Source organism: Mesoplodon bidens (assembly GCF_964165515.1).
Source record: "Mesoplodon bidens genome assembly, chromosome: X".
NCBI lineage: Eukaryota > Metazoa > Chordata > Mammalia > Artiodactyla > Ziphiidae > Mesoplodon > Mesoplodon bidens.
Genome location: NC_138163.1, coordinates 23921341 through 23948033, shown reverse-complemented (window position 1 = coordinate 23948033; position 26693 = coordinate 23921341). Strand labels below are relative to the sequence as shown.

Below are 26693 nucleotides of genomic sequence, written 5' to 3'. Positions count from 1 at the left end.
ACAAATTCTTTAAATTTGCATCCAGAAATGGCCCATCGAAATTTCTCCTTAGAGCTTATTTGGGGCCTGGTGGGCACACTGCTTACCTTTCATCCTTTTGTTAGTTTACAGGTTGTGCCATATCTGGAAGGAAAGACCTTTTATTACTAGTTGCAAACCTCTAACAGCAAATTTGATATTTTAAAGCGTTCCATATATTCCAGTGCAATATTTTAAGATGGTCACCACTCTAACTTTGGAAAAGTTGTGCACTTTTTAGTTTTCTGAAGGAACTATAAAAATCTAAGGATGAATCTAGAAAGATCACAACTTGAAATGTGTAGTATATCTAGTAGATACCTTTTAAAAATATAACCTCTCTTTTCCCAGACTGAGTAAGGATAAAACCTTTCTCTTTCCAAATTTTGAAGAATATTATATCATATAAAATAATAAATGTAGAAACTTGTGTGGAATAAATGGTCTTCCAGACATAGTATAGAGTATATTATACTCAGTCTAAGGACACAAAATTAGATTTTATTATATTTCTATAACATAATATCCTCTTGGATTTTGTTTATTAAGTTAATGTGCTGGTAAAGACTTGATGATGTTGCAGATCCTGATTATGTTGAAATTATTAAAATGAGGCATCTTTTATCTGAACCATTTATTTATACCAATTAATTATTTTGCTGGATAAGGGCCATTTTATCAGTTCTTCTGCTAAAGGAAGGAAGCCAGTGGCCATCTCGTTTGTATTTCCTGTTGCGTGTTATGGTAACATTTCAAATGTGTTTTTGGATGGTGCAAATGCCGATGTCTCTAACGACCATAGCAGCGTAAGCCTTTGAATCGAAGCAGGATAAATGAGAAGTCTAAGCGGCTGCTCAGCACCGTCACAGCTGTACCCAATTAAGAAGGTATTTGGGGTTCACTGCTCTTTGGTTTCTTAGGTAGGAGAGAATATTCTGAAGGACATGATTAAGGAATGGTTACCATGACAATCACATTCAAAGAATTAGAGGAGACAGTGAATCTGTGGGGCTCATCCATTTTGATTGATTCAACTGGTCTTTTAGATTCATTCAAACAGCTGCTGTCTCTGAATTTTATTTTCCACGTAATTCACCCAATTGATTGGTGATTTGGGGATCATTTCAGCTTGGCTGTCCATAGTGATAGGACTGACAGTGTCTGTGACCAAAATACCATTGTTAAACCTGAAGGAGAGTGATTGTGTGTGTTAAATGTCACTAGAACATAGCTTCTGGCTTCTGGAATAACATAAATGGTTTGTCTAATTTCACTTATTAATTCTGTCAGGGTGGGATAAGATTAACGTGATTTATTTTAAAGCATGACTGACCCCAAAGTGTTTGGGTTTTATTTTGGATTACTTTGCTGTCATCACATTTTACCCAGTGTGTTTGGCTGCTGTTCTGTTTTTACTCTTTGACTTGCGCAATATCATCAACACAATTTGTGCTATGTCTGGTCAGAGCCACAGTTACACACTGCAGATTGAAAAGTGTACATAACTCTACGGCTCTGAGTGCCTTTATCCCCAACTAAATGTTAAGTGGGACACAGTAAAGTGAACTGGACATAGAAATGCTGTTAAAATCTTGCTGTACGTTTTTATCTTTCTTTGTGGGCTAGTTCTTGATGGTGAAACTATGAACTGTGCAACTCAAGACTCCTCTGGCAGGGGCCCAAGTTGGACCCCCATGCAAGAGCTCTGCCTGCTCAGCCTTTGGGCCTTTCTCTCTTCTGCCCTCTGGAGGGCATCAGGGAAAATGACACTCAAGGACTTCCTCTGTGAGGAAGAGCCGGCATCTTGGTGCGGTTACTAGATGCCAAGTTCTCTGGCCTCCCCTGCCCCATCAAAGCCTGAATTTGCAGAGGTAGGGAGCAGACAGAGAGAAGGCAGGGAAGGTACTGGTGGGGTTGGGGTCTCAGGGAGGAAGCTCTTCTGGTTCTTTAGAGAACGGGATTCCTTCAAGTAGAGCCCAGCATTATTCAAATCCATCTCTAGGAAAAATTGGTTCTGAAAGGGTGAGTAAAATGGACTAGTATAATAAGGCTAGAGTGTGATGGATTCAGGTTCAAAGTTTAAGTTGGGTTCGATCTAAGTAGGGGTATATTTGGGACCAGGTATCTGAGGCAGCATATGAAATGGTTATCTAATTTGATAACCTTTGCACTCTGCGCCTGCTGTAATAGTAGTGATAATTATATATCTGATATTCAGTGAGTACCTTGTATGCGTGAGGCCTTGTTAAGTGCTTTATACGCACTGCCCTGTTGCCACCTTACAGCCTCTCTGTGAGGTCAGCTAACATGAGGTTCACAGAGGTTGTACAGTTAATATGAGGCGGGGCCAGTATGTGAACCCAGGCAGTCTGACTCTGGCGCCCTTGCTATGAACAGCTGCGCCATGCTGCATTCTCCCCGCAGCTGCATGAAAGGGTTTGGCACCTTCTAGAAACTGAGTTCTGTGTGAGTGGGGTGTGGGTGGTGGGGGAAGAGACTGAGCCAAACCTTTTGTGTGTACATACCACGCTAAGTCCTGGGAGATAGAAGAGAAATCAGGGATTTCTGTCCCTGTCACCAAGAAACTTAAAGTCCTGTAAGACAAATGAGGTATAATGTAAAACCAATGATGCATTATTCATATGATAGAATAAGAAAATATTATCTCTACTTAAGTATAGGTGGGAAGGGGACTAGAAGGTATTCTATTGGAGTCAGTCACTTTCAAGCATTTGCTTTTGAAAGTTAGCTCTTTGTCGCTGGCACAAATTTGCCTTCCTCTGGGCTTTTTTTTTTTTTTTTTTTTTTTTTTTTGCAGTACGCGGGCCTCTCACTGCCGTGGCCTCTCCCGTTGCGGAGCACGGGCTCCGGACGCGCAGGCTCAGCGGCCATGGCTCACGGGCCCAGCCGCTCCGCGGCATGTGGGATCTTCCCAGACTGGGGCACGAACCTGTGTCCCCTGCATCAGCAGGCGGACTCTCAACCACTGCACCACCAGGGAAGCCCCCTCTGGGCTTTTGATCTGGCGGACAAGACCCCTGTCCCTATAGTCAGCAGACTTGTCCATTTCAAGTTTGGAAGAGTTGTCTTCAACTGTGACAGTTGTCATTAAGGTCTCTAAACAGATGAACCCATTAGCCTATTGAACTAACTGGACCAGGTACTTATTTTCCCATTAACAGTAAACAAAAAAAAAATCTCTCACCACTGCTTGTTCGATGATCGGCCTGGAACTGGTTGGTTGGAGCGCGGGGGGCAGTTATGAGCCTGGTTATAATCCTTGGTTTATGTTTGCCTTCTTTCATTGGGTGGATGCTTCTTGAGCGCCTCCTGTGTGCCAGGCACTTTTCTGGGTGTGGGAATAGAGCAGTGAACAGAGGAGACGGGGCTGGGGGGTGGCCCTCCTCTCTGGGAGCTGTCTTTTACTCAGATTTCATTTGCTCGTGTACATTTTACAGTTCATATAAAAGTGCCTTTGGTGTGAGTTTCAGGATTTCACACGTTGGGGATGATACAGTGATCACACTGCCTTTCTCCTTAGCCCCAGCCAGTCCTTTCTGAATGATGGGGGGCAGCTAAGTTGGTGATGCCAGCGTGCCCATGGGGAGGCCTCGCGGGTGCGGAGAGGGCAGCGTGTCAGGGTATACCGTCTTTGTGTCGTGATGGGAAAAGCACGGGGCACACCTGTTTCCTAGGCATGCCCACCAGCCTGCGTCCTAATCCTGTTGTTGATTGGAGATAACTTCAGCGGTCGCAAGGCACCTCATCTCCATGGCAACACCTCTAAATATTCCTCTGGTGACTTGTGCTCTACATTCTGTCTGGATCTGAGCCCTCCTGTGGCAAAATATTCTAGAGCTGTTAAAAGAGGGGGGAAAAAGGCTCAACTAATAAATCTATTCTAAACGACTGAGTCATTTGTTTTGATTACCCGGGTGATTGCCAAATGTTAATTTAAAACTGAAATAGGCCATGAGCTCACTCTGCTAACAATGCTGAGTGTTTGAGCTAATACAGCTTGATAATGAGGGGGCCAGATCCACTGCCGGTGCGAATGTTATATGATAAACAGACATTTGGGGAAATATGCAGAGCATCTTGGCAGTTTTCCTTTAGCTCTAAGGGTTGTAAATACAAAGTAGAACGTGTTACCGTGAGCCATTCCAAAGGAAGTTGATTTTTGTTTTTGTTTTTTAGGAATTTCTAACGTTTCTTCTGAAAAGGTAACTTGACCTCTTGATTCTTATTGTTTCCTAACTTAGGTACGTCGGAGGTTGTTGTCAGCTGTGTCCCACCCTCACTGAATACATCCCGTTCTGCACACATCCAGTGTGAGGTAAGTGTTCCGAATCGCCACACATTCTTTTTTTTTTTTTTTTTTTTCGGTACGCGGGCCTCTCACCGCTGTGGTCTCTCCCGTTGCGGAGCACAGGCTCCGGACGCGCAGGCCCGGCGGCCATGGCTCACAGGCCCAGCCGCTCCGCGGCATGTGGGATCCTCCCCAACCGGGGCACGAACCCGCGTCCCCCGCATCAGCAGGCGGACTCTCAACCACTGCGCCACCAGGGAAGCCCATACCACACATTCTTAACACTGATCTCCACCTCCTGATGTGTGGAGTTAGGCTCAACGTTGTACAGAGATCTCTGTCTGTACTGTAGACTTGAAGGGGGTTTGTTTTAATTGAGCTGAGTGACATCACCGCTTACCCTAGATACTGGGTCTCTGGGGAATGCCTTTTCAAGGGCAGACACATCTCATTTGCTTTTCATCTGGGGGCATGGAATGTGGATGTGGCAAGCACAGCAGGATGGTCAGAGGCCTGCTTGAGGGTGTAGCTCTGCTCGTGCTGCCACGTGAACAGTAGGGAGCAGGAAAGCGGCCTGGAGCAGACCCCGGGCCGGAGCCCCGCAAGGCTGGGCCGCCCGGCCCGCTGTCAGGACCCTTACGCCTGGGGTGAGCTGACCCGACCTGTGGAGCTGCCCCTGAAGAACCTGGTGATTTGGAGTGTTTCCATGGAGCCACATTAACGTGGGCCGCCAGATCTTTTTCTCGCTAGGACTAAAGTTCTAAGCGCAGCCGCGTGGGTGTGAGCAGTGGGGTGTGCCAGCCTGTCCATTTAACATGCCCTGGATAGGCATCCTCCGTCCTCTTCCTTTCGCCTCGGCGGCTTCTGGACACTCTGTGATGATGCCGGCTTACTCATTTCTCTCTCTTGAGAGATGGGGGACGTTCACCTTTGGATGTGCAAAGGGAGGGAGTCTGCAAGACAGTTCCTCCAGGCACAGTGTAAGGGGCCCCGGTCTTTCTGCTTTTCTGGGCCCCAGTCTCCTTGTGTTTATAAGAAAGGTGGTGACATTTGCTGCACTGGACCACTCAGGGTTTCCACTTGCATCCATCGAAAGGTTGCTGCGTTTTTGCCTTCCCCTCCACCCTGCCCCATTCCATGCTCAGTCCCACATTCAGTGTAGGGCCTTTTATTTCAGTTAGGGTTGATGCTTCCTCGGTGGTGAGAGTTGCCTTTCTTACATCTACCTGATGCAGGATTCTCCAGAGATTTTAAAATATATATGCAAGTATATTATATTACACCCTAAATACGACTATAAAATATAAACCCTAAAGAGTCAAAAAGTAGGACAGCTTTTTAGAAGTGTTTAATCTGAATTTGATCAGTTTCATCCATTACGATGGTAGCTGGCAGTCGTTCCCAGGGCCTGGGGCTTTAAACTGGCCCTGTGACAAAAGCTTCGGCAGTTTCTCTCAGCTGTCAGCCTCAGTCGACTCTTCCATCTTCAGATTTAAGCCCTGGCATTACTATCATCCACAGCCTTTACCTAAAAGGGTTGTTTTAAAACTTTTTTTTAAATGATAAAAGCCTGTCTTCAAATAAAAATATGAGGTCTAAAACCCCAGCAGAGAATACCCAACCAGAACTGCCTGGGCTCAAGTAGGAGGCTGCGACTCTTCTCCTCCAAGGAGCCCTAGGGCAGTTGAAAAGCAGTGCCCTGTTTAAGGAGCAGAGGTTTTCACTCTGTGCCCTTTCACAGCTCTTACTTTTATTTTTCCACAGCAAGAGAGACTAGATTGTTTAAGGACATACACAGATGAGTTAAAACATCCTCCCATCAACTGAGTTGGAAATGCTGACCAGGTGGACCTTGACCATTCACATGCATTGTTTGCCCTTAGTAATTCCACAGCAGTCTGCAGCCTCGACAAACTCTTGTCAGTAAGAAAACTTTAATAGAAACTACGTGTACAAGACTGTATTCTTAAAATGGAACATTTTAATTTGAAGTCATTTGAACACATAGTTGAAGTGGTTTTGTGATATTAAGAATACCCCAATGACATCTTTAATTTGACCAAAACTTAGCATCTTTGGGTTTTCTTTTAGAGCAGTGAGTTTCTCAAGTGAGTTAATGAAATAGAATCCATTAAATTCTGTTTCACCGTGACAGAAATCTATGGGATTGATGTAAAACAGTTCAACAATCACGATGCAGTGGTATCTCATGATCTTTCTTCATTTCTTTTATTCATTCACTCGTTCAGCCCTACTGTGGACTAGGCCAGGAATGTAGGAGTGAGCAAAACAAAAAGAATGTGATACATTTTCGTCTGATATTCTTCAAGTATAGGGCATCCCTAGATTACTTTTCCTTTTGCAGAAGAGGAAACTGAAAATTGATTTTCCTATTTAAATTAAATTGCCCGGTATTGAGTAGACCAGTATGAGTTCAGGGGTACAAACCAAAGTCCCTGTCTCCAGTCTGCTCCTTGAGCCTGTGAATTATGCCACCTCCATATAAGCATGTGCAAGTAATAATGGATGCCTTAATTCCTGGGGATGCAGCTGTGCCTGGGACCCAAATGCCCCCCAAATGAAAACAAATGTAAACTGTATATTTCACACTCTAGTTTTTTAAAGTTTATTGAGAAAAATTGGACAGTTTAGGAAAATGGACTCTGCAGTTTCCACATGAGGATATATATTTTTTAATGGTAATGTGTCCCGTTTTATGTTCAGTACAGCATTTATCACAGGTAAACTTTATAATTCAGGGACTTGAAATTGTTCCATTTGGCTGCCCTTTAGGTATGGAGTTACTTGGAACAAAAACTTGAACACAACGTAATTGTCAATGCATACTTGAGCTGGGTACTCTACGTATTTGTTTTTGTAGTAGAGACGATATTGTTAATGAGACATTTATTTCACATCTAGGAAATATTTGTATCATTGACATATGGTCACTTTCATGATTGATTTGGCAGTTTTTGATATTCACAAAACAAAATTTTGAAAAGCAGTAGTCATAGTTATTTGATTTGTACCATTGATCTTTGGTTTTTTTTTTAACTTGGTTGAGTTTTTTTTCTAACATCATTATTGGAGTGTAATTGCTTTACAATGGTGTGTTAGTTTCTCCTTTATAACAAAGTGGATCAGTTATACGTATACATATATCCCCATATCTCCTCCCTCTTGCGTCTCCCTCCCTCCCACCCTCCCTATCCACCCCTCTAGGTGGTCAAAAAGCACTGAGCTGATCTCCCTGTGCTATGTGGCTGCTTCCCACTAGCTATCTATTTTACATTTGGTACTGTATATATGTCCATGCCACTCTCTCACTTTGTCCCAGCTTACCCTTCCCCCTCCCCGCGTCCTCAAGTCCATTCTCTAGTAGGTCTCTGTCTTTATTCCCATCTTACCCTTAGGTTCTTCATGACATTTTTTTTTTAGATTCCATATATATGTGTTAGCATACGGTATTTGTCTTCCTCTTTCTGGCTTACTTCACTCTGTATGACAGACTCTAGGTCCATCCACCTCACTACAAATAGCTCAATTTCGTTTCTTTTTATGGCTGAGTAATATTCCATTGTATATATGTGCCACATCTTTTTTTTTAACATCTTTATTGGAGTATAATTGCTTTACAATGGTGTGTTAGTTTCTGCTTTATAACAAAATGAATCAGTTATACATATACATATATCCCCACATCTCCTCTCTCTTGTGTCTCCCTTCCACCCTCCCTATCCCACCCCTCCAGGCGGTCACAAAGCACCGAGCCGATCTCCCTGTGCTATGTGGCTGCTTCCCACTAGCCATCTACCTTACGTTTGGTAGTGTATGTATGTCAGTGCCATGTACCATTGATCTTGACGTGACCTCTCTTCTTGGTGCACAGATGGGTCACACAGGCTTAAAGAGTGTGGAAATCGTCCATCTGGAGCCAAGGTCTGAAACTGGTGGGCTGGATCTGGCACACAGAGGGGGTTCCTTTAAAATGTTAAGTGAATTGCCAAGCATTTAGAGATTGAGAGATTTCACATTTTTTAAAAACTGCAGATTTTCATCTTCTCTTGAGATTCCAGAAGATGTGACAGCATGGAGCCTGCATTCCCGTTGGGCAGCTAGGCTGCAGCCAGCAGCCACTGGATCTTTAGCTATAGAGCATGAACTCTGAAACTTGCCACGGTCGCCAGCGTTGTGTTATCTCCTTGACACTAAGGACAAGGGTCAGGTGCCATTATCTGAATGTCTTACTCATTTGTAAGACCTGCTTGGCTCTTACGTGCATGTGACTCTTCAATCCCAGGTCTGGGTGAAATTGCGACTCCAAAGTTACAGCCATCCTTCCTCTCAAAACCTCAGCATGTGAATTTTCAGGTGCATGATATGCTGGGTGATGTTCATTTGAAGGGGGTACCTTAAAAGTGTTCAGGGCAGACATCTGAGGGGAGGGATACCTTCTGATGGTGCCTGATTCAGAGCAGGAGCATCAGCAGAGCTGGGGGGAATCCTGTGGTCTGTGTCGGTGCTTTTCAGCCTTTAACATGTAGATTCCGGTGCAGCAGGTCTGGGGGCAGGCCTGAGGTTCTGCAGTTCCAACAAGCAGCTGCTCATACCACGGCTACTCTGAGGACTCGCCTCTTTGAGTGGCGAAGGGGACTCTACCCTAAAGCAGTCCTAAGAAAGAGCAGTCATGCAGTGGCGGTTCTAAATATCTCTTCCTTTGGCCTGAGAAAGAGAAGGAGATCTTAACCAGGCTCTTTGGGGTTGAATCTTCATTAACAAACCTGGGTTCACTTCTGGTTGCAGCAGGATACGTTTTTTTAAATTAATTATTTTTAATACAACATAGCCTGTGTAAAAGAGAAGTCCAACTTTTATTTTAAATCTTGTTTTAAATTAAGTGCTTCTGATAAAAAAAGCTAGATATGTTAAAGGTCAAGAATCATGAAGTAGGAATTAGAGCTTTAAGTTGTATAATTATAGGAGAATATATTTATGAGAGACTCCTAGAAACTTATTTAAATAAGACCACAGAAAATAGGATAATAATCAAATCCCTGGAAGTATGATAACCTTGTAACTATAAAATGATGTAAGTCAGGGGAATTCCCTGGCGGTCCAGTGGTTAGGACTCCACACTCGCCCTGCTGTGGCCTCAGGTTCAGTCCCTGGTCGGGGAACTAAGATCCCGTAAGCCGCACGGTGCAGCCGAAAAAAAAATGAAAGAAGTCAGAAAAGAAGAGATCAGTGGATTCAAATATATAAAAATGTGCTGAGAGAGTAGATCTTAAGTATTCTCACAACACATACACAAAATGGTAACTGTGACGTAATGGCTGTGTTAACTTGATTGCAGTAATTATTTCACAGTGTATGCATATGTCAAGCCATCACATTGTATACCTTAAATATGTACAATTGTTGTATTTATACTTCAGTAGAGCTGGGGAAAAAATACTGGAAAGGAAAACACAAAACAAAAGGAGATGCTCCATAACTGTTGGCTGAGTGAATTCTCCAGTAGGTAGACAGGTAAAAGACATTCATGTTCTATCACAGAGGAAATGAATGCATGAAAAAATGTTCAGCCTCACTGGTATGCAAAGATGAGCATATTCAAACAGCAGTGAGGTACATTTTCCATCTGTTAAATCAACAAACTCAAAAAGAAAGCCCAATGCTAATATGGTTACCTTGGAACCAGTAAACACTTACTCATTGCTGGTAACATTGTAAGTTGGTAAAAAGCTTTTTGGAACATTACTTGGCAGTATATGGCAAAAGTCACAAAGATTGGTACCCCTTGATCCAGTAGTCCTACCTGGGGAAGTGTTCGAAGAAACAAGCTGTTCTAAGAAAAGAAAAAAGCTGTGTGTTATGGATATTCCTCACAGTGTTATTTGTAAGGAAAAAATTAGAATTTAAACATCCAGCGTTAGAGAAATGGTTCATTTATTCAACAGATAGTTTTGGTTAAGTAACTGTGATATCTCTATGAAGTGGAATTCCATGAATTTGTTCAAAATTAAAATGTTGATGCCTGCAGAGCAGTATGAAAGAATCTGTATAATACAGCCTTACTAAAAAAATGCAGGATGCAAAATGGTATATGTGCTCTGATTAGTACCTTGTGAAGTGATGTGTACGTATGGACAAGAACTAGAAGGCACCTGGACAAATGTAAGTAGCACTCTGAGCTTTTGTTCGTGTTGTTGTCCTATTGTTTGTACATTTTGGAGGTTGAGAGTCTTCAGCTTTTACCTCCTTAAATCAACGCCACATCACAAGCAGTGATGTTTACACTGATCACACAGTAGGTGCTTAGTATATAGCTGTGAAACATGATGAGGACTGCTGCTCAGGGCCTAAACGCTGAGTTCCAGTGGTAGTCTTCCTTCTTGATTGCTTTGTTCCACCATCCCAAGTCCCCCTTTTGCTTCCTGTGGTCGGTGGAGAGGCATCTTGGTGTCCCATGTGACAAAGTGTAAATGTCTGTCTCGGAGCTTCTCATTGACGTGCAGCAGGGCTGGGGCCCAGACCTTCGTGTGCCCGGGTTCCGTGTTTGCTGCAGTAGAGCCTCGGTGGAGCCGCGAGGAAGGGCAACACCCATTTCAGCTTCTGGTTTCCTTCAGCGAAGCAGCAAAACCCCACCTCAGTGTCCTGAGCCTTCTCCCAGCGCCCCCTCCCCTCCAGTTCTGTTCCCCATCTCCCTGCTCTCAGTATACTTTTCTCCTTTAATTAGGTCAGTTACTTCATGTCTGTTTTTCTTTTTTGACATGGTTTCCTCTGGCTGTAGCACCACATATTTTCCCCATTTGTCATTGCCTCTGCAGCTTCATGTTGCAATCGTTTTTCAAGTGGAACAGAGAGCACACTGCTGAGGGGGTCAGCTCTTGACTCTGCCTGCCCTTTGCCTGCATGAGTGTTCCTATTTCTTTTGGGCCTAGTTCTGTTTGGTTTTGTAGTCTTCATCGTCAGTTATGTTTGGACTGAAAGATACTTAAGTAAAAATAACGGTAGGTCAGAGAGATGTCTGGCAAAGGTGCAGCACATTTGTTAAGGTTGCTGGTTTATTTATCTCCCCTGTCTCTATGGTGACTAAATCCGGGGCTGGGATTTAATGGACTTAATTTTGACCTCTTGTACGACTCCTGACTTTCCCAGCCTCTGATAGAGAAGGAATTCACTTTCACTCTAGGAGAGAAATTGCCTCACTTAGAGAAAGGGTCCTAGCTGGACTCTGGAAAAGTGGTATCTCCAGAGTCTTCGATTCTTCTGCTCTCTTTGATCCGAGTTCATGTAGCACTTGTAGAGAAGGCGGAGAAGTCTTCTAGATAAATATGCGCGCGCGCACACACATGCACATTACCAGTGGCTCCAGTACAGTTCCCAAATGACCATGTGCTCTGCCACAAAGGGAGAAATGAGTTCCTAATTTTACTCACATGGTGTCAGATCATCAGTTCCAAAGGACTAATGGCATATGCTATGGACAGCAGCCTTCAGGGGACTCTGAGTGGCCCTCACTTGCTTCCAGACACACCACCCGTCAGCCTTCCTGGCCAACTCTGGTCCTATTCGTGAATGGTGTTTTCAACACCAAGTGCTCTCTTGTCAACGGACCATAATTCATCCTGCCCCCTTGGATAAGAGTAGCATCAGAATTGGGTATGCCTCTTCTGTAGAGCCAGAAACTTTCTTGCATTAAATAAAATACGTACACGTGAATTATGTGAGGCCATTGCCTGGTTCTGTGCTAGCCCAATTCCTGGAGTTTTAATATTTACATAGTTAGTTACTGTCAGCAAGCGCCATCCTTTTGTCACCTGAATGAATAGTCTTTCAAGTCCTTTAAAGTGATCTCTGGGCGTTTTTTTAATCCTACTATAAGCAGTCTTCTAAGTTACTTGACCTTTTTTTTTTTTTTTTTTTTTACTGTTAAGGAAATTGAGGTTCCCCGGGTCTCACATTGAAGAAAATATAGGTATCAATAGTATTTCCCAGGGTCATATCTTTATTATTTGTTAATGTGGGTGAACTTTCAGTGAGAACTTTTTATAAGAGAATCTTTTCTAAGAATATTAAATCAGTGGGAACATTGATTGGATATTACATTTTTTTTATTTTTTAAAAGTATCTCCTTTATCCATTACAGGATTCTAAGTCTCCATGCATAGAAATGTTCGAACCATGTGTCAGAGTTCAAGTGTATTAAACTGTGCCCATGGAAGTCCACAGTAAAGGTTAGGTTTGACTAGGATTCACACGGAAGAAGTCAGGTTTGGACACTGGAATTCAAATCTAGTGTTCTGTCCATACCTAACTGATGTGAGATGAAGACATGGATCTCTGACCTCTAAGGTAGCTAAGAGTCAAACCATCTTGAACTTGAGTTGGTTCAAATGATCTTTTAAAACTTTTTCTCCTCTTCCATATGATGCTTTAAGACTCACAAGGACACTCCAGTTTTAGGAAGTTTAATAATATACCCCAAATCGAGTCAGAGTGCTTTATTTAATGCTAGTGTATACTGTGTTAGTTTACTCATGGATAATTTATCTATTTGCAAGTCCTTTCATCCTCTCTAGGAACAAATTCACATGTGTGAATTTTCTTTAAAACCAAAACAAAGGAGTTAGTAAATGATTAATAAGGATTGTACAAAGACTGAGACAAGAGAAGCGACTTAAGTGCCCTTACATTCTTATTCCTCAATAAAATATTAGAGTTCAGGTCTGTCATCAAGTTCAGTTCAAGTCCAGTAGGAACTTGTGAATACTTAATGTTTTTATTAAGATTTTGTAACATCATAAGACTCAATGGATATGGAAGTTGTTTGAAGATTTTCTCCATCATCAACTCTTCTATTAATAGTACAGAGACTTGAGAAGCCAACAACAGATGCTCACTTGTGAAAGAGATCCATACTTGTGAGACGAATGGATACTCATAAAGTTCTGGGGTTGAAATCTTGCTCATGTGCCTTATAACCGTGAACTTAGAAAATTTATGAGATTAGGGCCATAGCTAAATCATATACATTTTATTATGGTCAGTACAATAAGCATAGCTCAGGTCATAGCTTTTAGAGAAATCAAAACGTTAAGGCCCAGAGCTGTTACCAGTGCTTGAGGAAGAGCAGCAAGCACTTTTATCCCCATCACTGTCACTGTCATCATCATTATCATCATACCAGCCTTGTGTGTTGAAAGCCTGGTGTGGAGAACTGTACTAATAATAGTTATAATTTATTTCCTCATCTCTTTAATTCTTAATATTTCAGTTTTGTTTAAACAGCTCTAGGGATCGAATCAATTTAAATTTAAAAAGGAGAAAGTATATAAAAATGTACTTGGAAGAGTAGCCTCATTCTCCTGTCCTGTCAGCCAGATAAGCTTCCCCCTTTGTATAGCATCTCTCATGGAAGGATCTCCATTTACTGGATGAACAGTTAGTTTCTGTAACAGTTCTTCACCGAGGTAGGAAAGCAGTGGTCCTTAGGTAGTTTGGTGAGAATCTGTGGTCTTTGCGGGTCTGTGGACACCTCTTAAACCGTGTGATACGTGTGTGTGATATGACCATTTTTATACCTTCTTCAGGGCTATGAATTAATAATTTACTTAAGATATTCCAAGTGTTTCTTTCCCAGAACCAGTGGAGTTTTTTTCTGTGGATTCTGGTGACGGGTTTGTGTACGTAGTTCTCAGTGTACGTGCTTCGGGGATTCATAATCCATAGTGTCTTTTGCTCACTAAAGTGGTTCAAGTGCTCACTAATTGGAGAGGCTGAGTTCCACCCTTGGCATTGGGCTCACATGATGGGTTTGAACCTGGAAGCAGTACAACATATTCTGTTACTTGTAGCCTGTCCTTTATGTTCCCAGCTGTGTCCTCTGTATCGTCAGTCCTTGTAGACTTTGCATAGGATCTTGACCCAATTCCTTTGGTCCTCTCCTGTGCACTCTTTTTTATTACTAGGACAATCTAAGGCACAAATTGAGTCAAGGATTTGGTTGGGGTTACTGCCCTAAAGAGTGCTCTCCTTCCGCAGGAAGCTCCTTGGGAGCAAGAATTGCTGATGATTTCTCTGGTGTCCTCCAAGCCATTTAAGATTTATGCCAGAGGCATTTACTGGAGATACAGGTAATTAAATGAAAGGCGTTTTATAAATTACAAACCATAGCATTACCGTGGTATTACATAGGACAATCTCAGGATCTTTGTTTGACTTCCTGTTCCTCTAATATCAGTATTCCTGACATGGTTGGAGCATATTCTTGAATAGAACAGTCCGTCCTACCTAATCCCTTATAGCATAGCATCACATTTTTCCAGCACTTTGTTATGAAGTTTTTCAGACAGACAGAAAAGTTGAAGTTATACAGTGAACACTCCTTGCCCACCACCCAGATCCTATAGGTAAACATTTTGCTAAATTCGCCTTACTACGTACCCCTCCGTCCGTTGGTCCCTCTTCATTTCTTGGCTGCATTTCAGAGCAGCCTGCGGGCATCCATACACTTTACCCCTAAACACTGCAGCATGTGTATCATTGTGTGGTTGCAGTTTTGACATTCTTAGCCCTGCTGTCAGATTTGCTAAGATTCTGACATTTATTTTGCTGGTGGCTAGGAAAAGATGGTAAGTTGAATGTGAAATAAGCTCCATTTTCAGACCCGGGGGAGTTTTTGTTTCTAACTACCGGCAAGTAAACAAACACTTTGTATCACTGCCCCTTTTCTCCCACTTTACATGGTCACATTATTTGTACTGTTGAAATTTGGAAGGCCAGTCTAGGAAATAAAGTTGAGAGTCTGGTTTATATTAGTAAAAGCGGAGAATTGGGGTTGAGGATAGCGGGGCAGGAAGTTACCAGTGTGATACCGCGTACTTATACAAGGTCTCGAGAGGGTTTAGTGGCTGTTTATATCACCCAAGGGTGGTAGATTTAATAAACACTAACAGTACAAATAGAGGGTCCTTCTAACCTATTGGTTATATTCCGTGGAAGCCTAGAACTCATACAAATGTTTCAGAGGTTTCACCAGCATTTAAAAATCTAATGTGAATTAGATTTCTTTAGAAGTGTATCGAGCTATTTAGAAAGCACTGATAAAAAACAACAGACAGACTCAACTGTGTTTTGTAGTAAATCTTAACATACTGGAGAACACTTACTGAATGACTTTAAAATAAGTAAAGGTTATTCATGTCAGCTTAAAATAAAATTTTGAGTAACACTTACGTGTCATTCATCAAAGTCAGGATAATATTTCTGTTGTGGGAATAAAGACAAAAGGTCTTCAGTGAGACCATTACACTAAAGCCATGGTGTTAGGGCATCGGCCTGCAAAAGCTGAAGTTACATTTTGGTTTCCAGTTACAGTGAGCACTTATCCATCTGTTATATTTAGATTTTTTTTTCTAGTACCTTTAGGAATCTGGAAACAGACGAGTATATGCTTTCAACTTGAAACCACCATATAACAGGAGAGGTAGTGAAGAGGCCGGAGGCTGGCTCCAGTGTCATCCCTCAGATGGGGCTGTGTGAATGGATTAGGGAACCTTTCGAAAGGTCTCTCTCTTGGCCCATAGCTCAAACCGCTCAACACAAGTCTGAAAATGCATGGGTGCAATAGTACGGTTCGTTATGAGATTTTCAGGGCTTCTTTGATTACGCCCGAAATGCCTTACAATGGCTCTAGCAGATTTCTTTCACTTGGAGGCCACCATTCTCACTTTGGTCCCTTTGTTCTGGGTGGTACCGCATTCTGTGCCTGTATCTAGGCCAGTACCTGCTTGTTTGTAGCTGCGGTTGATTTTTAAAATGTTTGCGTATCTATATTTTATTTTCTCCTAACATTTTATTATGAAGATTTTCAAAGTTGAAATGATGTTGCAGTGAACACCTGTATCCCCAGCATCTGGAGTCGTCTCCCATTAGCATTTTACTCATCAATGCATATGATTTGGGGATGCATTTCAAAGTAAATGTAGCAGATTTCACCAGTCAAATAAGTTCATATATTTCACACACTTTGAGTCTGGCTTTTCGAACATTATACAAATGTGCCTAAATTGGCATCGAGTCCTGTGAAAGAAGCTGTCAAATAAATGCCCCCTTTTCACTGGGAAACAATTCAGGAGCCTTTCTTAAAAGTCACAGATTTTCTGGGGGACTTCCCTGGTGGTCCAGTGGTTAAGGCTCCACGCATTCACTGCAGGGGGCACGGGTTCGATCCTTGGTCAGGGAACTAAGATCCCCGCATGCTGGAGCACGGCCAGAAAAAAAAGTCGCAGAGTTTCTGGAATTCTGGCATGGAGTTGGAAAAGAATACTGGCTTATTTTGAAATCTGAACTTTTTCGTGACTCAGACGTTGCTGACCTCTGATAGAGAAGGGGGGTTATACTTGTAAACTTTGTTTTCATCCTCGAGACAGGAGCCAGATAACTTACAGTTCTTATAGAGAGGCAGGATCATCTTTTCAGGTGTTACAAAATACATGGTGTTGGTCACTCCAACAAAACCTGTTATATTTGGAAAGCAGGGGAGCAGTTAACTAAGGACTAAATTTGGTCTCTGCTGGATCCCATCCCAAACCCTGGTGTCAAGGTGTTAAGTGCAAATTATTATAAAAAACGCTCTTGTTACAATTGGAACCGTGAGACCGTGATGGAGATGAGAGATTTTAGTGTGCGGCTCTTACCCCCTTTATGCAGAAAGCCTCCCTCCATCCTTGCAAAGCTGCGTCGTCGTTCCCTTTACTCCCAATCCCCAGAACCTTGTCTAAACACTCCCCCTTGGCCCCAGGGGGCTGGCTGGGTGTATTTCCTTCTGGAAGTCTTCCCTCACACCCCTGAGTTCGCTGGCGGGAGATCCCTTAAAAGCCTTTCCCCGTATAGGGGCTAATCCTGCAGTTTCCACTGCAGTTCCAGCTGCTATTGCCCGGGGTAGAAGCAGATCTCTGCGGTGCTGCCAGTCTCTGGACCTTCCAAGAAAATCTAATGTTTAAGAACAGAAAGTTAGGAGAGAAAATCTTTGGGGCAGGGACTAGGTGGCGGGGTGTGGGTGAAGAACTGGGCGGTTAGATATATCTTCAACGTGTCAGTAGAACATGAATTTAAAAATTACCTATAAAGAGTTGTAAAACCTTAAGCAGCGCCTTCAGACAGACACACTACTCTTTAAAACCTGTAAGAAGTCCTTGGCACCATGGAAGGATAATGCCCTTTGGTCTTGGAAGAGACTATTAGGTTGCAGAGGTTTCAGTTCCTCTACTACCGACTTGCTCTTTGATCTCAGAATGTGACTGACTTGTTCTGTGATGGTTTCTTTCATAAGCACCAATAATAAAACTGATTTACTGTGTATAGTATAATAGGGGCATTTAAAACTATATCTAGTTTCCGTTATAGCTCAAGTTTTTGAATGATTAACATTTAGGTATTAACATTACTCCGATTTAATTTTGTTTGAAAACTGTTGTTTTGTATATGAATACTTTATATTCTGTCATTCATATGTACAGTACCACCCTTAAGTAAACGATACGTCCACAAATCAGTTTAGAAGGTTCATTTCCTGACTGCAAAACAGATGTTTAAAACACATAGAAATTGATTAGACTGTGTACCTATTGCTGGCAGGAAGGTGGAAAGTTTTCTAGATTTATGATTACGACAGGTGACAGTGTGAGCTTCTATTCTTAGTTTGACCTTGTTCCCCTCTCTTAAGGCAAGACACTTAATCTTTTTACCGTGTCAGTTTATCTGTGTGTAACACCTGTACTCTTCTTTCATGAAAACAGTACCTGGTTTATATTTGATAGCATTTGAGGACTTGATATAGAAGGTGGCATCAGGGTTCAAATTACTCTGTAGAAACTATTTGTATGTTGAATGATAATCTTGACAAATTACTAATTACTACATTTAGAAAGTTACAACTCTGGAGGGAACTGATATTTGATATTGTTGTCCTATGTGTTCTAAGTTACCATCATAACAGTAGGAAAATAAACCCCGTCTTGGCTGTGTTACAAAGGGATAAACTCACTTCTTCAAGTGGTTACTAAATCTCCAGCCCTTTAGACAACAAATAAAAAGTGCTCCTTGTTTTATTTAATTTTTCTGGAAAAAAAGTCTTCTGACTAACCTTGGCTTAATTTTTTCTCTGGTTGAGAGCTTGCCAAGTTGTTCTCTTTGTGAAGAGTGAAGGATAAACCATGTCAGTTACTCAAAGCAACAAAAAATACCCTCTACAAACAGGCAGAGGAGTATGCTTTTGATTTTTAGATCAAAGCAAAGAACCAAGATTATGTGGAGCTAGCTTATAATACATTTGTACCCAGCTACTTGTGCCTTTGCAAAGAATCAAATGTTAACTAAATAGCAAGAGGATTAAATAGCTAGATCCTGAGTAAAACTAGAATACCCATATGACTATTTTTTTAAATTCTATATCCTTGGAAGTTTGGGCTACTGTGAGAGAGATCGCCAGTCTTTTCACAATGATCTGCTACTAGATTTTATGGTGTATGGTGTATAACTGTGTATGTGCTTACTCTGAAAACTTCGTAAGTCGTGCGAAAAATGAAATCCACTCGAAAAATTAGAAGACACTGTCTACTTAGGTACAAAGCCTGATTTATATATATATTTTTTCTTTTACAGATATTTTATTTTGACATGACTTTTCAGTTCATACTTTTCAGTTCAGTACTTGGACACACGTGATTTAATTTGGTTCCCAAAACAATCCTATAGAGAAAGCAGGAGCGGTATTCATGTCCCCATTTTCTCGATGAGGAAGAAAAAATAACTTGGCTTGTGAGCAGGTCAGCAGAGTCAGGGATTCTACCTAGGATTTTTGATTCCATATCTGTTGCTCATTCCTTGAGTTACAAAACAGTGAAGCCAACCAAACGTTCACTGTTCTTTTCATTAAATGCCAGCTTAAAATGAATTTAACTTTTATAATGTTGTCTCCATTTACTTTGACAGAATTAACTTGTAATTGATGTTGCACTTGCTAAAACTTTCAGAATTAAATGTCCTGTTTCACAGCTCCTGAATTCGTCTCTTCTCTGTACACTTCCTTGTCCAATATGATCATTTATGTAGCATGTATTTAGCATTTGTTTATGACATTAAATGAGTAGACAGTTTGAAGTGAATTGAAATGAATTAGTGTTGTATTTTTATTATACTCCTGGTTCTCCACACTGACCTGCTGCAACACCATGACTGAGGACCCCTATTTTAACACCTAACAAAAACTGCTGATAGACATACTTTTTAATGATTTACATATATTATGCTGATTTACAAACATGAACCCCTTTTCCCGAAACCCAAAGAGTTAATTTTTTAAATGTTCACTGTGAGATTGGAGTCGGGGTACAAATGACACTTCTGTTTCTTGCTTGTTGGAGAAACAGGGAGGTACAATCTAAGTTGCGAAATCAGTGACACACAGAGCACGAGTCACCTGGCTTCTGTTAGTTATGCGACCTTTTAAAAACCAAGTGCCCGTTTCAGAAAAGACTGACTTTTGAGATGACAGACATCAAGCTACTCTTCTTGCAGGGTTCATTTAAAGCTCTGATGCAGACAGAGCTGGAAAATCCCTGACAGGCTTCCATAAGGAAGGTGTGCAATGTTGCCTTCCAGGCAGGCAAGGTGAAGGTCAGCCTCGTGACTCAGCTGCACCGGCTTGGTGCTGAGCACGGGCACCCGTGCCCAGCTCAGCTGGCTCCAGACCCTGGCTGAGAAGCCACCTTTCATTTTGTTCAATAGATAAAGAAGAGAATGTGAACACTTGAAAGTCAAATACCATAGGTACTTTATAGCTTTTCCACCTAAAGACCTGGTGAACGCTAAGCGCCTCCTTAATCTCAAGGGGTAACGTCTCCGTTGCCACCAGTGCATCACGGTGCACCACAGTGAGCACGTGTGTACGTTGTCAGGAAAAGCGTTTGACTCAGTTTATTGTCTTGTAATTCATTGGCCAAGACTTGCGGTTTGGTGCAAAGAGCACTCGACTTGGAATCAAAAGCCACTTCCTGTCTGGGTGGCTTATTAGCTGAGGGTAACCTTAGCATAGTTGGCATGGGATTTCCAGATGGCGTCTTTTCTGCCTGAACAAAAATAATCTACCACTTCAGTAAGCCTTGGTGGGTGCTGCCTGATCCACTTGAGATCCCTTCATCCTTTTCCTTTCTCTGTCTCTCTTTCCTTGTAAATAAATCACAACTCTGGTTGTTTGAGTGCAGCTGACCCTTGTCGGGTATTAGGGGAAGGCAGTCTGGTCAAACTCACCACAGTACTTTTTCTAGTTGATTCATTGCATCGTTTTAAACTTTGTGTATTTCTTACATCATTGTTTGTAATAACAGGCTGGAAACAACTTAAATGTCTATCAGTAAGGAACTGTAAATTGTGGTACAGCTACACAGTTGAATACTATGTATGTGTTACAAAAGTGGAGGCTCTTGATGTACTAGCATGGAAACTCTCTAAAATATATTGAATAGAAAAGGCAAGCTGTAGAAGAGTATGTATAGTATATCAGTGTTATGTTTTTAAAAAAGGAAAAAGAAAAAAGTGTACATGGCTGCCTATTTCTCATATGCCCAGTACCTCTGGAAACATCAGACACCGGTATCATTGCTTCCTGATGGAGAGGGGGAAATAGGTGTCTGGGGCCGGCAGGAGAGGAAGACTTTTCACTACCTTTTCATCAATAGATATTTTAAAAATGCAATAAATCCATGTGCAAAAAAAGAATGTTCACAGCAGCATTTTTCGTAATAGCTAAAAAGTAGAAACAATTCATGTCTATCAACTGGTGAATGAATAAATGGGGTGTGGTATATCCAGACAATGGAATATCATTCAACAATAAAAAGGAATGAAGTACTTACACATTTGCAACATGCACGAGCCTTGAAAACATGCTAAGTGAAAGCAACCAGCCACAAAAGGTCACACATTGTGTGATTCTATTTGTATGAAAATGTCCAGAATAGGCAAATCCCCAGAGACAGAAAGTAGATCAGTGGTTGCCAGGGGCTGGGGGAGAGGGAATAGGGGGTGACTGCTGATGACTTTCGGGTTTGTTTTTTGATGATGAAAATGTTGCGTAATTAGATAAGGCTGATGGTTGCACAACTTTATGAATGTACTGAAACCCACTGAAGTGTACACTTTTAAGGGATGAATTTTATGTTGTGTAAATTGTATCACAGTAAATGAAATAAAAAAACAACTTGGTGAAGTCATGAACATGGAAACCTTAAGAATCACTGTGAGCATATTAAACAGGGAACAACTTTCTTAAGTTTCCACCTAAGAAACCTTTCCATTGTAAAATATTTTACGTAGTATCGCTGATGACGCCGGAAGACTCCGTGTCCTTTAGCTACTTTCACTAACACCCACCAGTGATCTTTTTATTTTCTAGGGGAATATTGTTAACCCACATGAAGCCCTGGTTGATTGAATTTTAAGCAAAATAGCCGAAAAAAAGGATTTACAGTTATATGAGATTGAGAGATTGTGGCTGCAGGCCTTCCCCACTCCCTGCCACGAGGAGAGAAGGTTATGGGAGTTCTCAAAGGAGCCTCAGAATCTTCGGAGCAGCTGCCCTTCCTCTCCCCGCAGCTGATGTCAGAGCAACTCCTGCCCCTAGCCTGCCTCGCCGGTGAGCCGCCCCACACCCTTCCTTGGGCTCTCCTGGGTCAAGCTGAGTCTCGGGGTTTGAGGGGCCATTCCTAATCAGAGGGGTTTAGCCTTAGGGCTCTCGGGTGAGATCGGTGGACCTGACTATGTGACCTCTCTTCCCCCAGTCACGGAGTGTTCACAGGTGCTGGGCCGTTGCCGTCATGGCATCAACCTGTCCGTAGGCTGGTCAGATAACAGTCTTCTGTCAGTCTTCCCAACTCCAGGTGCCTAAACCTGAGCTCGTCTTGGGGTTGGGCCTAGGGGGTTGAGCACCATGTATCTTTGCTCAGGGGTGGGGTAGACGACGCACAGCTCAGTTCTGCTGCCCCGAGACTTTCAGCCTGACTGTGCTCGCTCAAGCGAAGTCTCTCCCCAAGCAGCCTTACCTCAGCCAAGCTGCTGAGTCCTCCTTGTAAGTGGCCTAAGAAGATAGCGTCTTCAGATGCGTGTCCTTGGCATTCATTCCGAATGAACTCATGCGATCCAAGACTAACCTGTGTTCTGGCTGGAGCTGTGGCTCCCAGGGATACAGGCAGCCTCTTCTCATTGTTGATCTTCGTAGGCCAACTGAAGATCAGAGATGTGAGTCGCAGGGGGCCTACCTCATTAATTAGTCTCATCGAAGCAAGGCCTTATTCATCATGTAGGAAGGTCTGATCGTCCATTGGGCTCGCTGGGCCCTTACTTGTAGGAGGGATGTAGGGAAGATCCCTCCCCAGCCCAAGACTGAGCAGGAGACCTAGACCTAGTGGGTCTTTTATTTTCACTAGAGGATCGAAAGGGCAGAGTTTTGTTCTCCGTAGGTCTCCGTCATGTGTTCATAAGCCCTCCTTGTCCCTATGGGAGGTACAGCTCTCCCCTCTGGGCTGATTCCTCTGAGTTCCTAGGAGTTTCAGAATTGTTCTTGGGTGCCCCAGTCATTCTCAGGCCCGTAATCCTTGCAGCTGGGCTCTGGGCCAAGATCCTGAGCTCTTATCTCTTTCCACATATCCCCTGTGGATTGGTAAACTTGAGGATAAATTCCTCTTTTGCAGGAATCTGCTTCTTGGGACATCCGTATTTTTAGAGTGAAATTGAATAAATAACACGTTGTGCTTACTGTGTGCCAGTCACTGTTCTAAATGTTGCCAGTATTTACTATTTCTCATGAAAGCCCTGTTAAGGTAGGTACTCTTGTTATCCCCATTTTAAAGATGAGCAAATTGAGTCACAGAGAAGTTAAGTAATACTTGCTCGCACACAACCAGTAAGTGGTGGAGGCAGGAGTTGATTCTAGACATTCTGGCTCCAGAGTCCATTCCCTTAGCCACTATGCTGTATTCCCTTGAAACTTTATAAAACAACCCCGTATTAAACCCAGGGCAAATTCTATGTTATTTGTCTTAGAACAGTGTTGATTGCTCAGACAATCTCATATAAAATTAAGACTTGAATTTCTTTCATGGAAGCCTTCAAAAATAGTCATGGTCCAGAGTCTAAACCATTTCATCCGAGTTCCATTCAATGCAGTGATCACCATCACTGTTCATTTGGGTTTCCCTGCCTCCGACAATCTGGTCTTGTTTACACTCGGTCCATAGTCACACGCTTGTCCTCTTTGATTGTCACACTGCTGGAAAACCAACAGGAAGGGTTGGAGTTTGAGGTGAACGTGATGTAATCTCTCCGAGTGCGTGACCTGTGGTGGCTTCTGCCACTCCAGCTAGAGACTCCTTCTTGGGCTGTGTTTGCTGGACCTCGTGTCCCTGTCGTTCTGGTCGCGTGCTGCCCGCCTGGCACGGTGAACGTGCTGCTTGACTTCCAGAGCTTTGAAACGACTCGCTCGTGCTTCTGGAGTGTCAGCTGTTTCAGGGAGACCCTCTGCTCCTCCATTGACCGGGCCCTGCTCTCTCGGCCCCGTATCAGCTGCCGCTTCCCACTGAGCTCAGCTGAAGTGTACGGTCACTTTGACTAGACCCTGGCTGTAGCATGAGAGAACCTACGAGGTGTTTTCATCCACAGATCGTAGAGGTGTCCCTTAGTCTCGGTATCGGTGACTCAGGCACCCAGCCTCTGCCAATGATGACCAGAAGTCAAGGGACTGTGACCTCCATTGAGCAGAAATAAACCCGCATGCAGGTTTTCCGGCGTCGTGAGTAGAGCCCTTGCTGGTGGCAGCATGACGTGCCCGGAGCGGTGCCTTGGGGGGCCCCGACACCCGGGTTCCAGACCTGGAGCTGCTGCTAACGCAGTGAGGAAGTCACCCCCCGTCTCTGGGCCTTAGTTTTCCCGTCCGTAATATGAGGCCTCTGAGGTCGTTTCCGACTCTGTCATCATGCGGTCTTGATGAAGGTGGAGCCCGTGCCCCCGTGCCGCGTCCTCCCCATGCACAGACTGACAGGGGCAGTAACCTCACGGCAGGGCGCACTGGCCTTTACTCCGTCTCGCCACTGAGTTTTCCGGTTATAGTGCCTGTCCTCGCCAACAGCGTGGCTCTTTCCACAGAAAGTTCTTCATGTTTGCTCTCCCAGACGTGAGTCGCCGTGGACGGGCACCCTCCTGGGTCAGGCAGACAAATAATGGCCCTCGGGGAAACTTGGCATATGGGGACCAAGTGAGGCTTTCCTTCCTCCAGGAAAGCGATTGGCCCTGCTATCAAACAGTCAACCCTGTTGCCTGACAAAATCTAGACTTCCTGAGTGACGCCCAGATCACAGCTTGACGCCCTTCCTCCCCCTGTGCTCCCACACCCACTTCTGTGCCCCGTGACCAACCCCGCAGAACCACTCGTGTTTCCAACCTCTACCCTGAATTCTGGGGCTTTCCCCTGTTTCGGAGTTGAAGGCACCAATGCATAATGAGGGGATGTGGTAATTCCAGTCCTTTGGTACATGAGCACAGGTTGTATGTTACTAGTTGAGATCTCACACCCCAAAGCAGGGCTCATGAGTTATTATGATCACACGTCTGGTCAAGGCAGTCGGTCCCAGGTAGCAGAATTAAGAGTAAGGAGATGGAAGCTTATTTGATTTGCTGTTCTGTCCTGTTATGGATATTAATCAGCTGGCTAAATTATAGACTAGGGTCATGGAATGTTCAGCTCTCAAGCATCTATCAGAGGCTTGAAATGTCCATAACAGGTGGGCTTGGTGAATGCCAGGAGTTAGCATGATTGAAAGGGTGTTTTGAGTCATGGCACATGGCAACATGGAAATAAAACAGATATATCACAAGTGGGTGGTGGTGGTAGAAATAGACTGGAAGAGAATTTTAACACCTAAAATATGACAAAGATTTATCCCTACAAGCTTCTCCGTTTCATGAAATATTCGTTTTCCTCTGATCTGAAATTCTGTATTTGTATTGCCTTTTAAAACTCTTTCTGATTTCTGTTTCGTTTCTTTTATCACTTTCTCTTTATTTCCTCTTTTAAGTGCCACTTCAAATATATATTTTTAAATCTGAGATCATCATAGTGGCTAACTTTGAAAGTCATTTGTTCATGTTGTCCTGGTGGTGATTTCTGGTTAGAAGCCCACAGAAATATCTCTGGGATGTGGTTGGTACAGTTCCTACATCTTGGCAAGAGTCTAGGAGCAGTATAGGAAGGGGCAGGCTTTGGGGACAGGAGACATTTAAAACTGTTACTAATCATGGAATGACATTTTCAAAAATCAAATGGCAGAGGCCATGGCACGTGTTTAAATGCTTAATCTCTGAGTCTTACATGGAGATTTTCTAAGCCCTGGTGAATTGTGAAATGAACAGGCCTTCACTGGAGTGAATTAGCACTTCCAAGGTGCTTGGCCATTTCCAGGGTGTTCTGTTTCATGTATTTTATCTCATTTGTAACAGGTCTTCCCCTTTCATAGCCACCCTTTCCTTCGCTCCGAGATTCAGAGGCCCTTTGGGGAGGAAGAATTCCAGGTTTGCTTTTATTCGGGCCTTACCTGATATAATTGCCCCTCGTGTGGTTCTGGGGGGTCCCCTCGTTTTATTCTTTGACTGGTTGTGACACTTAAGCGGTGACTATGCAAAATTTGGCTACTAGGTAAGAAAAAGTACTCTTTCCCACCCTGAAGGTTGACAGGAACATGAGATGGCAGAAGCCGTCCTGGGCTTTTTCTTGCCAGAAATACTCTGGAGAGCTCAACATTGAATCACATCGCGTCTCGGTGCATGACTAGGTGCCTTAATCGCGCAGTTGGAGTCACTCAGGAAGATTGTTGGTGGAGGGACTGGGGAGTCTGGCAAAGTTATATCGAGAAAAAACGTGCTGTGTGTTAATGCATTAGTGGTACACATGGGGAGGAGAAGAAGGGCGGAAGAGAGAAATTAAGATGAAACCACTGATACATCCACAAACACTCCATTCCAGCTTGTCATTCTCTTGCCTCTGGCGGCGACTCACAGCCAGTAAGTGAACCTGAGTAAGTTTTCAGATTTCTTCAGGAGAAGAAAACTGCAGTCAGGGGAGAAGGGTGAGCACAAGCCAAGCCGTGAGTGAGGAACTCCCAAGATGTGGGCCAACTAGGTCACTGAATTTGTCATGTTTGACTCTTAGGTTGCACCCCTTTGAGCTTCGGAAGTTTGATCCTCCCACTGGTATTTGTGAGGTAGAGATTCTGAGCTTCGATTGCAGGGCAAGAATCCCCACAAACAT

General features: G+C 43.1%; 1 protein-coding gene across 4 annotated transcripts in view; it reads left to right on the top strand.

The window, feature by feature from the left end:
• FHL1 (four and a half LIM domains 1) overlaps positions 1-26693 on the top strand; it is a 60890-nt gene that overhangs the window by 18579 nt on the left and 15618 nt on the right. For 2 of the 4 annotated variants that reach the window (XM_081222572.1, XM_081222573.1), the window contains exon 2: positions 4281-4354. Coding sequence is in view for 2 of the 4 variants with exons in the window: in XM_081222575.1 (XP_081078701.1) it covers positions 21932-22031 (100 nt within the window). In the remaining 2 variants the exon portion in view is untranslated. Of the gene's footprint in view, positions 1-4280; positions 4355-21813; positions 22032-26693 lie in introns of those variants that run through there. The other 2 variants (XM_081222575.1, XM_081222570.1) reach the window with 2 other exon arrangements.